At 37.3% G+C, this 13,338-nt stretch overlaps 1 protein-coding gene across 11 annotated transcripts in view; it reads right to left on the bottom strand.

Moving 5' to 3' along the window:
* Positions 1-13,338, bottom strand: part of CAB39L (calcium binding protein 39 like) — a 135,552-nt gene that overhangs the window by 33,684 nt on the left and 88,530 nt on the right. For all 11 annotated transcript variants that reach the window (XM_053899691.1, XM_053899697.1, XM_053899705.1 and 8 more), the window contains 2 exons: positions 8,763-8,931; positions 2,908-2,967 (listed from right to left, as the gene is read on the bottom strand). In XM_053899691.1, the coding sequence (XP_053755666.1) occupies positions 2,908-2,967; positions 8,763-8,931 (229 nt within the window). The remainder of the gene's footprint in view (positions 1-2,907; positions 2,968-8,762; positions 8,932-13,338) is intronic.

Genomic DNA, 13,338 nt, shown 5'->3' on the forward strand with positions numbered 1-13,338 from the left:
CACAGGGCCTGCTTCCAGTCCTCTGACCCCCCCCCCCACACCCCCCCCCCCGCTGCCCCCCGCCGTCTCTCTGCCCCTCCTCTCTCTCCTGTCTCTCTCTTTCTCTCTCTCGCAAAAATAAATAAATATTAAAAAGAAAGCATCTAGTTCACATTAAAGTCATAATAATTAGACTCTTTTATATGAAGGGCTTATTGTTTGTACTAAACAGTAAGTTTAATTTATTCTGTCATGAAACTGAAGAGGATTTTGTGGGACATTAAATTTATCAAACTTTGTGGTAAGTTTTTAAAAATTTTAATTTCAATTTAGTTAACATACAGTGTTATATTAGTTTCACGTGTACAATATAGTGATTCAACACTTCCACACATCACTCGGTGCTCGTAAGGACAGGTGCCCCCCTTAATCCCCAACTCCAATTTCCCCGATTTCCCCACCTAACTCCCCTCTGGTAACCATCAGTTTGTTCTCTACAAGTAAGAGTATGTTTCTTGGTTTGTCTCTCTCTATTTTTCTTTCTTTTCTCATTCCCTTTGTTTTGTAAATTCCACATATGAGTGAAATCACATGTAACCAGAAACTTCAAACACATGTATAAGGTATGACATTCCCCAAGATGCCAGTTTCATTATTTTAGAGTCATATATATCAGTGTGCTCCCATCTCATGGTTTACTGCCAAAAAAATATGAAACTCAGGAAGTATGAAATATCTGAGGGGGCATGAGCTCTCAGAGCTGGTGTTCAGGTTGGTACAGCAGCCTCCGTGTCTACAAAGCTACCAAATTACACAAGAAGTGACTATAGATACAAAGAAAAAAATTAGGTAAATAAGGGATCAAGGAGAATGAGTTTACAGTCTCCCAAATTGTTATGTACTATGTCCTGAATGCAAAGCAGTGTTTCTCAACACATGTACATCACTCATTCTATAGAAAAGATCAGTAGCTGATACCACGGGTTTTGTAATAAACTATCTTAGCTCTCCCGTTTTCACTTATTATAAGGTACATCTAATGAGTCTCTAACATTCCATCTAGCATCTGCAGTTTCTGATCAACCAAACTATAACAATAGCTCATTTCCTTAGTTTAAAAATATGCCATTTTCTTTTGGTCTAGAAGCTTTTGGATACTGCTGGCAATAAAAATTATTCTCCCTTCATGTTTTGCATTTAGATCTAAGTACTCCAGTTGATCCCACAAATATTTTCTTGATAATTTTAGGATATGAAAATCAATTTTGACTTCATGATTACATTGCTAATTATTTTTTTTAATGTTTATTTTTGAGGGGGGGAATGAGTGGGGGAGGGGCACAGAGAGACAGACACAGAATCTGAGGTAGGCTCCAGGCTCTGAGCTGACAGCCCAGAGCTGACAGAAGGGCTCCAACCCACGGACCATGAGATCATGACCTGAGCCAAAATTGGGCACTTAGTCGACTAAGCCACCCAGGCGCCCCTGCTAATTCTTAATCTCAAAGGAAAATACGTAAACAATATATGAATAAAAGAGACATAGTTGAATTTCTGTGATTTGGATGTGTGAAGCTATAGGAAAGTGACAGGGAGGGTATTCTGTATCTTCACAGAGTCATGTGTTTCCTTTTACCTATTTGTGTAGCTAACTACAAATTTTTAAATTATACAGTGGCTTTTATTTCAGTGGGACATCACTGGTCTAGAGCATCTGAACCAACACTAGATCAAGATTTACAATTTCTCTTTTAGGTTTGTGCCATGTTCACTTTAATCATGCTGTTTCTCTTGCTTATGTATTTAGCAAAAGCATAGCTGTTCTTGGATATATCTATTTATCCAATACTCGTTGAACACCACCATTGTACGGCATTGAGTTAGGTATTAGGGATATAAGTAATAACGACAAAAATTAATACTGAGGGATTAATATGGTATTATCCTAAAAAAATTGTTCCAAATCTTTACAAATTCCTACAAACAACCCATTGAGGTAGGTATTATTAATATCTTCATTTTGCAGTAGGTGCAAAATTACCCAAATGACCTTACCCAAAGTAACACAATTAATAAGAGGCAGAGCTGGGTCTTGAAGCCAGGCAAGCAGGCTCTGAACCCTGTGTTTGACAGATAGGGTTCCTGCTTCTCAGGGAGCTCAGGAACCAGCCAGGAAGGTACAGACACTCCATAATAATACCACGTGAACAGTGGGGGCGGGGTAATTGTGCATGCATGCATGTGGACAGGTGGGATTAGGGAAAGCTTCCTAGAAAAGTCATGTTTCAGCTGAATCTCAAAAGGATGGGCTGGATTCACCATTTGAGAAGGGAACTGGTATTTCTACTAGTAAGTAAAACTAATTATCAAGCAAGTAAAATGATTTATTTTTTAGTGAGGGTGGAGTGCTCTTCCATTTATGGTTACCTACTGCCTCTTCTTTTTTTAAGTGTTTGTTTATTTTTGAGTGAGAACATGAGCAGGGGAGGACAGAGAGGTGGGACAGAGGATCTGAAGTGGGCTCTGCGCTGACAGTGGCGAGCCCAATGTGAGGCTCAAACTCACAAACCGTGAGATCATGACCTGAGCTGAAATCAGATGCTCAACTGACTGAACCACCCAGGTGCCCCTACCTACTGCCTCATAAGGGCAACATGGATGCTCTTAAATCACGATCAAAGTGAGCAGGTACCAGTCTTTTTTTGGAGCTGATACAACAGGAAGAGGTGTGAAAAATAAGAAAGCCCTCAATTTTCCACAGTTTCCTGATGACCTGGCTTCCAGGTAAATGGACGAATTGGGCACATGGTGGACCATGGTTGGTGTCTGTTGTGGATCATAAATAGGAGCCAGTATCCATAGATCTAAGAAGGAGAGAGAGGGGAGAAGAGAGAAAGAGGTAAAATCTTAAAAAGGACTTCTACTTACAGTGTCATAATTTTGTTCTAAGAAGTCTGCAACCAACACTTTATGTCTCGTTAGTAAATCCTAGAAAAAGAACAGTTAAGTGAAATAAAATTACTATAGCTAATAAATTTTACAAACCTGGTATTTCCGTCTAAGAATTATGTAAGTCCAGTCACTTGAAACATAAAAGTTTCTGAAGAATATTTTCTTTATACCACAAAATTATTTCCATTCTTAGTTTAAGATGTGAAATGCAAATGTGTTTCATGTTAAAAACAATAAAGTGTTTTAGTTCATATCATTGTTAGATTTATGATAGGAATAATTTAGTGAAACAGATGGCACCTATGTAAGGGGGTCTACAGTATATTTCTTCAGGCCATGGCTACCCTGTGATTATGATATAATAAAATCCAAATAAACTGTACGATGATCTTTTTGAAATATTGTTAATAGCTATATATATATATATATATAAATTTTTTTAATGCTTATTTATTTTTGAGAGAGAGAGTGAGAGTGGGGTAGGGGCAGAGAGAGGGAGACACAGAATCTGAAGCAGGCTCCAGGCTCTGAGCCATCAGCACAGAACCCGACATGGGGCTCGAACCCACAAACTGTAAGATCATGACCTGAGCCAAAGTCAGATGCTTAACCGACTGAGCCACCCAGGTGCCCCCGATAGCTTTTTTTTTTTTTTAAAGAATTCTGAATGTCTTAAAACTGTATCTCATTAGTTAACTTAAAAGATTTTCAGGAATGTCAACCTTTAGTTTTTTTTCCTTAACCACGTTTAAAATGGAGGTGCCTAGGCTGCTGAGAAGCACAAGAATGACACTTAACTGTGCCATCCCAGGATCCACCTGCCCCCGGGTTGATGGGCTGTGAGGTGCTGTGCAAGGACTGCGGTGACTAAGTAGCACAATGCCCGCTTTCAAAGCTGAAGACAAGCAGACTGGTCTTATGACAGGCATAGCTCTCAGAAAACTGAACAAAAGCATAAAGGAACGTTTGACTGTCTTCAACTCACACCTAAATTATATCCTTAATTCACCTTAATGTTGAAAGAAAACAAACCTCACCTAATCCCTTTTATACGCTTACAGGCTAAATACCCTGTCTAGGTAGAATGTAGAATTTAATTAAAAACATAACAAGAATTTTAAAGTTTTCCAAAATAAGTTCTTATACTTTAATACACATTTAATTAAAACTACCTAAAAGCATATAGAAGATCCACAACATAAATTCACAGAGAATAGGAAGGTAGCAGCAATGGCAAAACTCACCTGTTTCTATTTTAATACCAAGTAAAATATTTAAAGCATTTTGCACTGTAATTTTCAAGTTCAAGAACAATGAGACTAGCTATTGATTTCACTTCATTACTTATCATCATACATTGAGTGACCGCTGAGCCTATCAGTGGAAAGCTGTACTTTTTTTTCCCAGTAGAACATTCAGTGCTGTTCTGGAAGTGGAATTTTAAAATGGGAAAACCCTCCACAGCAATTCATTCCTGGTCTGTCTGAGGTCAAAATTCAAATGAGTTCCTGTATCCGGGGCCCCCAGAAGAATAAGGTAGTCCCACGGCATTCTTTAGGGTCCCTAGTTTTCGGACACCCGCTTCCCTAACCTCTTCAGAGTATCAGTGATTTTCAGAGCTGACCCCGGTTAGAAAGGGCTGCGTAGACACTGGATCCGCCTGTAACAACAGTGGGCAGGCTTGAGCGTGGGGACTGTGTGCCCTCATGGCTACAGGTCTGCACAGCAGCAGACAGAGCGCTGTGCAGATACGCACTGCGTGGGAAGGTTTCCGTTCACTGTGCATTAGTGGTACTCCAAAAACAGAGGCATCAGGAGGGAGTCCTGTTAGTAGCAGCAACTTCAAATTCCAAGGGGGAAAAACTTGAAATAACTTGCATATCCAATAATAGAAAAATAAAATAAGGTGGGGTAGAATTCCTCTAGCACAGGTACATGGTGGGTACAGCCAGTAAATGACTCTCTCTCTCTCTCTCTCTCTCTCACACACACACACACACACACACACACTTTCTCTCACACTCATGTGTGTATATTCATAGCTATACCCTCAAATTTCTGTTCATAATAAATACGTGCACACAACTGGAGGAACAGTCTATACATACACCCATGCATATATACATATAATACAAAACTAAATATAATTGCTGCATCATTGTAGATCATAGAACAGTGGGAAAAATAAAACAGGTAGGATCCTACCCAAAAAGGAAAAAGCAGAAAGTTGCAAAGAAAAATAAAGTTCAAATTTTAAATAATTCAAAATTTTAAAAACTATTGGGGTGCCTGGGTGGCTCAGTCAGGTTCAGCATCTGCCTTTCGGGCTCTATGCATACAGCTCGGGGCCTGGAGCCTGTTTCTGATTCTGTGTCTCCCTTTCTCTCTGCCCCTCCCCGACTCACGGTCTTTCTTTCTGTCACAAAAATAAATAAACGTTAAAAAAAATGTTTTTAATAAAATACAATTTTAAATATTATTTGAAACAGTGTACCCTTTCATCCCACCTCTTCACAATTCTGTTTTGACAAGACTAAGCTTTGCATAGTCTAGGTATTATGCTAAAGATTATCTGATATTGATATGGGAGTGACTTCTGCACAGCTTGGGCGACACGGGGTGGAGTGACAGAGACACACTCAATGGCAGGGACATGGCAGTTGATGGGCCAGGCAGCAGCTGCCATTTACGGATGAGAAAATGAAACTCTAAGGTTAACTATTTGCTCAAGGACATAGTGCCAGTCAGGTGGCAGAGGGAGGTGGAATTCAGACCCCTTCTGTCATGTCAATTCTTGGAAGGAGGGATGAAAGAAATTCTGATTGTTAGGTGTGCTTTTGGGGAAAGGACAATCTGTAGACAACACTGCCACAAAAATATAAACAGTGCTAAAACATTAATGATTAGACAGGGCAACAGCCAGAGGGCTGTTGGAGCTCAAAACAAAAAAGGTAAGTCTAAGAGGTTAAAAACAAAATATAAAACCAAATTAAAATCAGACCAACACCAAACCAACCAAACAACCAAAACCCCTCAGCCATCTGCCTAAAAAGAAAAAGTGACTTATGGTCACTGTTCTACTATAGTAACCACAGCATTTTGGAAAAATACATAAAGTTGGCATTTCCAATATTGTTAGCATACTATAAAACTTTTTATGCTTATTTAGATTTTCAGACGCTTGACTTAAGTTCAATGGAAAATATGCTGAGGTACAAATTAAAACATGAATTTACTTTTGATATCCAAATTGTACTGAAAATTAAACTGGGTTGAACATATGATAGCAAGACATTATCAATATAGTTTATTCTATTAAATGTTGAAAAATCTTTGGGGAAATTTTGAAAAGTACATACGTTTCTATTTACTTTTTCCCTCCGTTAGAGTTTGTTCTTTGTTTATAATTATTTGTGAAGCTTCACTTACATACAGTCTTTCAAAAAAGGAGCCAACTTTGTTTCCATGATAGCAGAGTCATCAGATAGAAAAGGGGGAACGAATGGTACTGTGCTATTGATAGAAAACATCTCCTTAGTTATCTAGGCACAGACATTTTGCCAGGAAGAAATGGAATCATCTTTTGTGTTAAATGTCATTCAACAGATTTCATGCATCAAGGCCTCTCTCACCATGTGCTGTTAGATATACTTTGGGAGGTTCATCTGTAGCCACCATACTTTTGCTTTGCTGGGTGAGACCAAGTAGCCTGTCAAACAGAACAGGCTCCAGGTCTGACAGCACTCTGAGCACACACCCATGCTTGTCGCCCTTGCTACCCTTTCCTCCACCCACGAGGCAACTCTCCTTAGTGTTCAGCCCCAACCTCTTCCTCCCTCTCTCCCCTCCCTTGCCTGTTAATGTGTACTCTCTCTCCCTCTTGAAATAAATAGATAAACATTAGAAAAAAAGATACTATTTATCGTCCAGGTCCTAGAAAACTTTCAAGTCATTTACATAAAGTAATAAGATTAAAGTATTTACTAATATTGCTATATGGACTATGTCAATACTGTTAAAATAAGTATTTAAGGTAATATATAAAAATAAAAAGCCATACATGTATTACAATTAAGTAAAAATATATATTTATATCCTAAAAAATGTGGAAGTAAATCTGGAATGATGTAAATGGAGCAAGTAAATTGCTGAAATGCTTTTTATTTTATTTTTTTGAAGTTTATTTATTTTGAGATAGAGTGATTGCTGGGCAGGGAGGGGCAGAGAGAGGGAGAGGGAGAAAGGGAGGCAGAGAGAGAGAGAGAGAGAGAGAGAGAGAGAGAGAGAGAGAGAATGAGAATCCCAAGCAGGTTCTATGCCATCAGAGTGGAGCTGACATGGCGCTCGATCTCATGAACTGTGAGATCATGACCTGAGCCGAAATCAAGAGTCAGTCACTTAACCAACTGAGTTACCCAGTCGCCCCAAAATGCTTTTATAGAAACAAATCTGAATATATATATTTGAATGAGTCTTATCTATTTGTAATTGATTTTTTTTTTGTTTTTGGTCAATGATGCTGTTACATCGTCAGCTTAAAATATTTTCAGAATTCCTCTTTTAAAATCATCTTCAGAGGCAATTTGGTATGCGCTGAAGAAAATCAGACTCTATTTTAGAATTTTTATTATTATTTATTATTTTATTATTTTACTATTATTTAGAAATTTATTTTAAAAATAAATTTTATTTTTATTATCAATCTCATTATTATTACCAAAACCAAAAACAGTTCTAGCTACCAAGATCACCCACTTGACCCATGAACCTGAATGTCAAATAGCCTTGTGCTGTTTCCAAAACCTTTATCTGCCCTCGAAGGATAAACATTTGACATTACTGAAAAATGAACATGCCACAGACAATGATACCAGTTTCAAAATATATTAAATAATGGCAGGATCATAAGAAAAAGGAAATCGTTTTCTAAGATAGGACCTTTAAGGTGATATCATTCATTGGATGTATAAGTTCTAGTATTTTAGTTTGCAAATTAGCTACATTATTTCTAATATGCTCTCTGAACATCTTTTTGATGGTCAAACTCAGAAACCAAAAGTAGATGGTGGTTGCCAGACACTGGGAGGAGGGGGAAATGGAGCATTGTTATCTAGTAGATATTAGTTGCACAAATAATATGAATATACTTAGCACTACTGAACTGTGCACTAAAGAACGGTAAGATGGCAATTTCATGTTGTATGTTATTTTATAACAATTAAAAAATTTTTTAATTTAAAAACTAAGATTAAATTTATTACCTATAAGTAACAGTAGATTATAAGTTTATAAGAATATAGATGATTATGGAAAAAAAGTATCATTTCTTAGTATTTTGTTTCACTGTAGGGGAATTTATAATTACATTGATAAGGTAATGTGATGTCCTTCATGTTCAAAGATATCATTCTCCAGCTCCCTTTGCTACCCAGTTCCCTTCCCTGCAGGTAAACACTGTTCCTGCTTCCCTGATAACCTTGCAGAGGTACTCAGTGCACCTTAAGTGACAGCTTATACCCTTTGTTTTTAACATAAATGAAAGCATGCTTTGCATAGAATACTACATTTATATATTGGAATTCATTCTGTATGAGTGTGTGACCAGTATTTTGAGTTGTTTTTTTTCCACAATGTGAATAGAATGCATAATAGATCGGTCTAATAGAATCCATTATCGATGCTCTTGCAGTCTGTGTCGTAATTCACAGTCGGTTATACTCAGGCCTCAGGAATAGCTTTTTCTGCGTTTTAATTAAACTGTCTCTTTGGAGGCCAATTGACTTTAACTAAATGCTGAAACGACATGAACTAGCTGATTTAAAAAAAATTACCTTAAAAGTAGCAAAGGCATCTGAAGCAATATCAAATGTTGACAACTCCACATACTTAAAGAAATCTCGGAACTGATTAGAAAAGAGGATGATTTTGGCAAGTGGTTCATGTCGGATACATTCTCTCAGCATAATCCCACAACGTAAGGCGATCTGTGGGGCTTCATATCTAAAGCATAAACAAGAGAGAAATAGAGAGCTCTGTTATCCTATTAATAAAATAATATTAATGGTATCAAAAGAACCATTTCAATACTGCTGTTAAGGGACGCATAGGTAACATTTGTCACAGTCCATTCAAACACTGTTCATTCAATACCCACTGACTATTTACGATGTGTCTGGCACTGTTCCAGATGCTGGGGATACATTAGTAAGTACACAGGTCACTGCCTTCCTAAAGTCGTATTTTTTAGTGGGAATACTATTTAGTGGGGGGAAGAGGCAGATTATAAACAATGAAAAGAAGTTTTGCATTCTGAGAAGTGCTATGAAACTGAAGACATTAAAATACGTATACTACAGGGTGCAACAACTTAATTTACTTTACTTTAGACTGAGTGGTCAGGGAAGGAGCAAAGCATTCCAGGTAAAGGGAACTAACTGTGCAAAGGTTCCAAGGCAAGAACCAGTTTGGTGAGTTAGAGAAAAGTAAGGCCAGTGTGGCTGGAATGTAGGGGAAATGCAGGGAATGGTGTGAAATGAGGCAAGAGTGGAAAAGGGCGGGGGCCAGATCACATACAGCTCTATAGGCTAAGGTTAGGAGTGTGGTGTTGAAGTGTGGGAGGAAGCCTTTAGAGAGTTTAAAGTGAGACATGAACACGGCCGGATATATGCTTTAAAAAGATCACTCTAGGTATCTGTGGAGAATCTATTATAAAAGAGGGAAAAATGAACTGGGGAGTTAGGAGCAGGAGCAGAAGTCCAGCTGGAGACGACGGTGGCCTGGACTGGGGTAGCAGGAGTGCAGGAAAGGCCTGTGTGCACATCACGCATATTGTCCGTAGGAAGAGTCAATGGCCTTGCTGATGTTGTAGGTGGTGGGGTAGAGAGCAGGGAACAAATTTGGGGTGAAGGAAACAAAGGATTCAAGAACGGCTCCCAAAATTTTGGCCCAAATAATTGGGTAGAGGGTGGTGCCAATTTTTAAGATGAGTAAACTAGAAGAGGTACAGGTCAGTGAAAAAACTGGAAGTTTGTTTCTAACCGTGTTAACTTTGAGATGCCTGCTATCTAAGTAGAGATGTCTCCTTGGCAGTAGAATATGCGCATCTGGAGTCCAGGAAGAAGGTAAGGATAGATATTACGTGCACATATAGTTGATTTGTATATTGTAGATGACCAATAATAAATAGCTGTGCACTGACTGACTCACTGATCTCATGAATTACTGCTCGTAGCAAAAACTGCACTAGAAAAACACAATGTCTACTGTAGGAAACCGTTCAGGATGGGCACATTACATCTGTTCCTTTCCTAATTTAATAACAATGCCTCAAGTGTCAAATTCAACACTGAAATAAATCTAGGTTTGAGTTACATTCCAGTGTATTGTAAGGTTTCAAGAAAATGAACAACAGTAGCTCAAGTAAAACAAGTCCAGTATTAAATAATACAGTTGACAATTGTGTGATAAATAGTAAAGGAACAGAACAAAGGCAGATACAGTTGTAGAAGACTGGGAAGTGAGTAGAGTGTAGGATAAAAAACTTCTATCCTTTCACTTCAGTTAAATACAATATTAATTTTTGTGGTTCTAATACAAAGCCCCCTGGGAAAAAACTCAAATGATCTCAATTCTTGAAAAAGTGCTTTCCTATAATGTTGAGAACAGAAGAAAAATGATATCCATGAAGGACCTGCATAATCTTTCAAATTTACCATGAATTCTGCAAGTTAGAAAAATTCTAGCAAAAAAAAAAATACTTTTAAGAAGCAAAAAAGACCACTGAACAAATGAGAACTGAAATGAACGGATAAGAAAACTGAATAGATGAAAATCAAAGCAAAACCACTCTTACACAAAACTTCAAGATATAACTCACCAAATGTAAGTGATAACATTTGTTGAGCAATAAAAAATAATGCACTGTTTTTTATAAGGTAAGATCTACATGAAATTCAGATTCAAGAATAAAATCTCTCTCCCACAACTTAGGAAACAGGATACTTTGCAAAATCAAATCTACAAATACAATAGGGGAAATGGTAAATAAGGATATTTGAGGGATTCATTAAACTAGGGTAATATTTATTCATTTTTGTCTGTTTTATGCTGAATACTATTTATAAATGTCCTTTGAGTATTCCCTGAATAATTCATATTAACATTAAATGCTAATGTATTCAGATAGGCATGATTATTTGAAGAATATTTAAAAATGCCTATTTACAGTGTTAATAATTTCTCTTACCAAAGAACTTGAAAATCAGCCTGCTGGTACACATAGTAGAGTTATAGATGGAAAAAATGTTAAAATGTCATAAAGAGGGGTGTATTTTCTTTCTTTTTTTTTTTAAGTTTATTTCTTTATTTTGAGAGAGACAGAGACAGGGGCAAGGGAGGGCGCAGACAAGGAGGGAGAGAGAAAGAATCCCAAGTGGGTTCCGTACTAACATGGGGCTCGAACTCAACGAAATCGTGAGATCAGGACCTGAGCCGAAACGAAGAGTCCGACGCTTAACCCACTGAGCCACCCAGGCGCCCCCAAGAGGGGTGTATTTTCTAAAGTGTGAAGGAGAACACTTGTTTATTGGTAGAGTACTCTGGAGAGTATGAGATAAAGACTTGGCCTAGATAAAGAGCAAACATCATTAAAATCTAGACTTATTATTACTGAGATATTTCTGGACTTTTGTAATTTGGCCCTAAACTTAACTTCCCAGTTTCATTTCTCATCCCACTCCCTATCTCTTTGGAGGACGCCATTCTCTCAACCTAGAATGTCCTTCTTACACTTCTTCCTCTAAGATTCTCTCCCATCTTTCAAGGCTTTAGTTTAATGTCCCCTCCTCCTTGAAGTCTTTCACAATCACCTACCACTCAGGACTATTCTCTCTCCCCTTCGTATTCTTACAACAGCTTATCTGTAATACCAATTTAGCACTTTTTTCAATCTGTACTAGGTGACATCATCAATAAATTGTTATAAATCTGTTTTCTTCACGTCATTTCAAACAACTTCATTCTCCTTGTTACCTTCCTGTTCTCGTTACCTTCTCCTTTCCTCCTCTACCCCCATCTCCATATGGTGTCTGTATCTTGTTACTTTTCTCCATCCCCACCTCAATTTCCAAAGAGTTCTTAGCATAATATTTTGCACAAAGTAGGCATATAATGAAGGTAATAAGTTTCAAACTCTGACTGAAATTCTTAATACTAGAACTCTAATGAAAGTCAAACTCTGGCTTACACAAAAGGCTGTATGATCTCCAGCCAACATTTTCTCATTTCTTAATCCAATTTCCAAACTGAGACTATCTACTAAAAGTTTATACTCCCAACTTTTGTGTATAATTAGTTCTCTTTTTCCTTTCATTGGGTGAAGTGTATTGGAACCATCTGTGATATACTATTTATTTTTGAGAACTAAGAAAATATTTTTTTAAATACTCCTCTTAGTCAGAACACTGGTTGCATCCCACTAGTTTGTGCCTGAGAGTGAAAATGTCATTCTCTGAGATGAGTTTCTTAAAGTTAGCAATACATTGGGATAGACAGAGAAATCCTTAATTTTACTCTGTACCCTTTAAGGGATCTATAATTCACATATGTCATTTCAACCTTACTACCCTTGAGGATATTGGCTTTTGATAATTTATTGCCTACTATATACAGATGTGCTCCACAAATTAAGCCTATCTGAAGTTTCAAATCTCAATAACATTAATATCCTTATTCTTGGTACAGAATAAATATCTCATCTATCCTATTCCACTTAAGAAAAAAGTTCCCAAGGCCAGGGACCACAATGAATCACTATGCCTCCACAATGACTAATTCATGTCAGGTTGCTAATGGAAAGATTAATCCAGTAAATGTTGAATCACTATTTTATAGAATTGAATTACATCTTCCTTCCTTGATTTGTAGTCTGTATCATACAGTCTAGACTCTAAAGAACTATGTTAGTTTGGAGAAGGCACACTACTATAGATGCATGCTTATTCAAAAAAATCACAGCATCTAAGGTCACTTTCAAATTTAATAAAAGCTAGAATGTAAGAGCAGTTGTCTCATCTAGAAGTGAGCTACAGTAAATATTATACCAAAAAAAAAAAAAAAAAAAAAAACCGGCTAGAAGAGCTTGTGCAAGAATATCTCAAGAATACATATCACATAAGGGCAAAAATGACTTTTGTTTTTGCTGGAAGCAAACAATGTCAGGTAGTAGTTGGAAAAGTTTTATAAAATGTCATTCAACAAACACTTGGCCTCCTCAATATAGGCAATAAGTTTTGCTTTTAATCTAGATATATTTGCTTACTTTAAAAATAATGATGGGGCACCTGGGTGGCTCAGTCGGTTAAGTGTCATTTCAACCTTACTACCCTTGAGGATATTGGCTTTTGATAA

Source organism: Panthera pardus, unplaced genomic scaffold (assembly GCF_024362965.1).
Source record: "Panthera pardus isolate Hobbes unplaced genomic scaffold, ASM2436296v1 HiC_scaffold_1, whole genome shotgun sequence".
NCBI classification, from domain to species: Eukaryota; Metazoa; Chordata; class Mammalia; order Carnivora; family Felidae; genus Panthera; species Panthera pardus.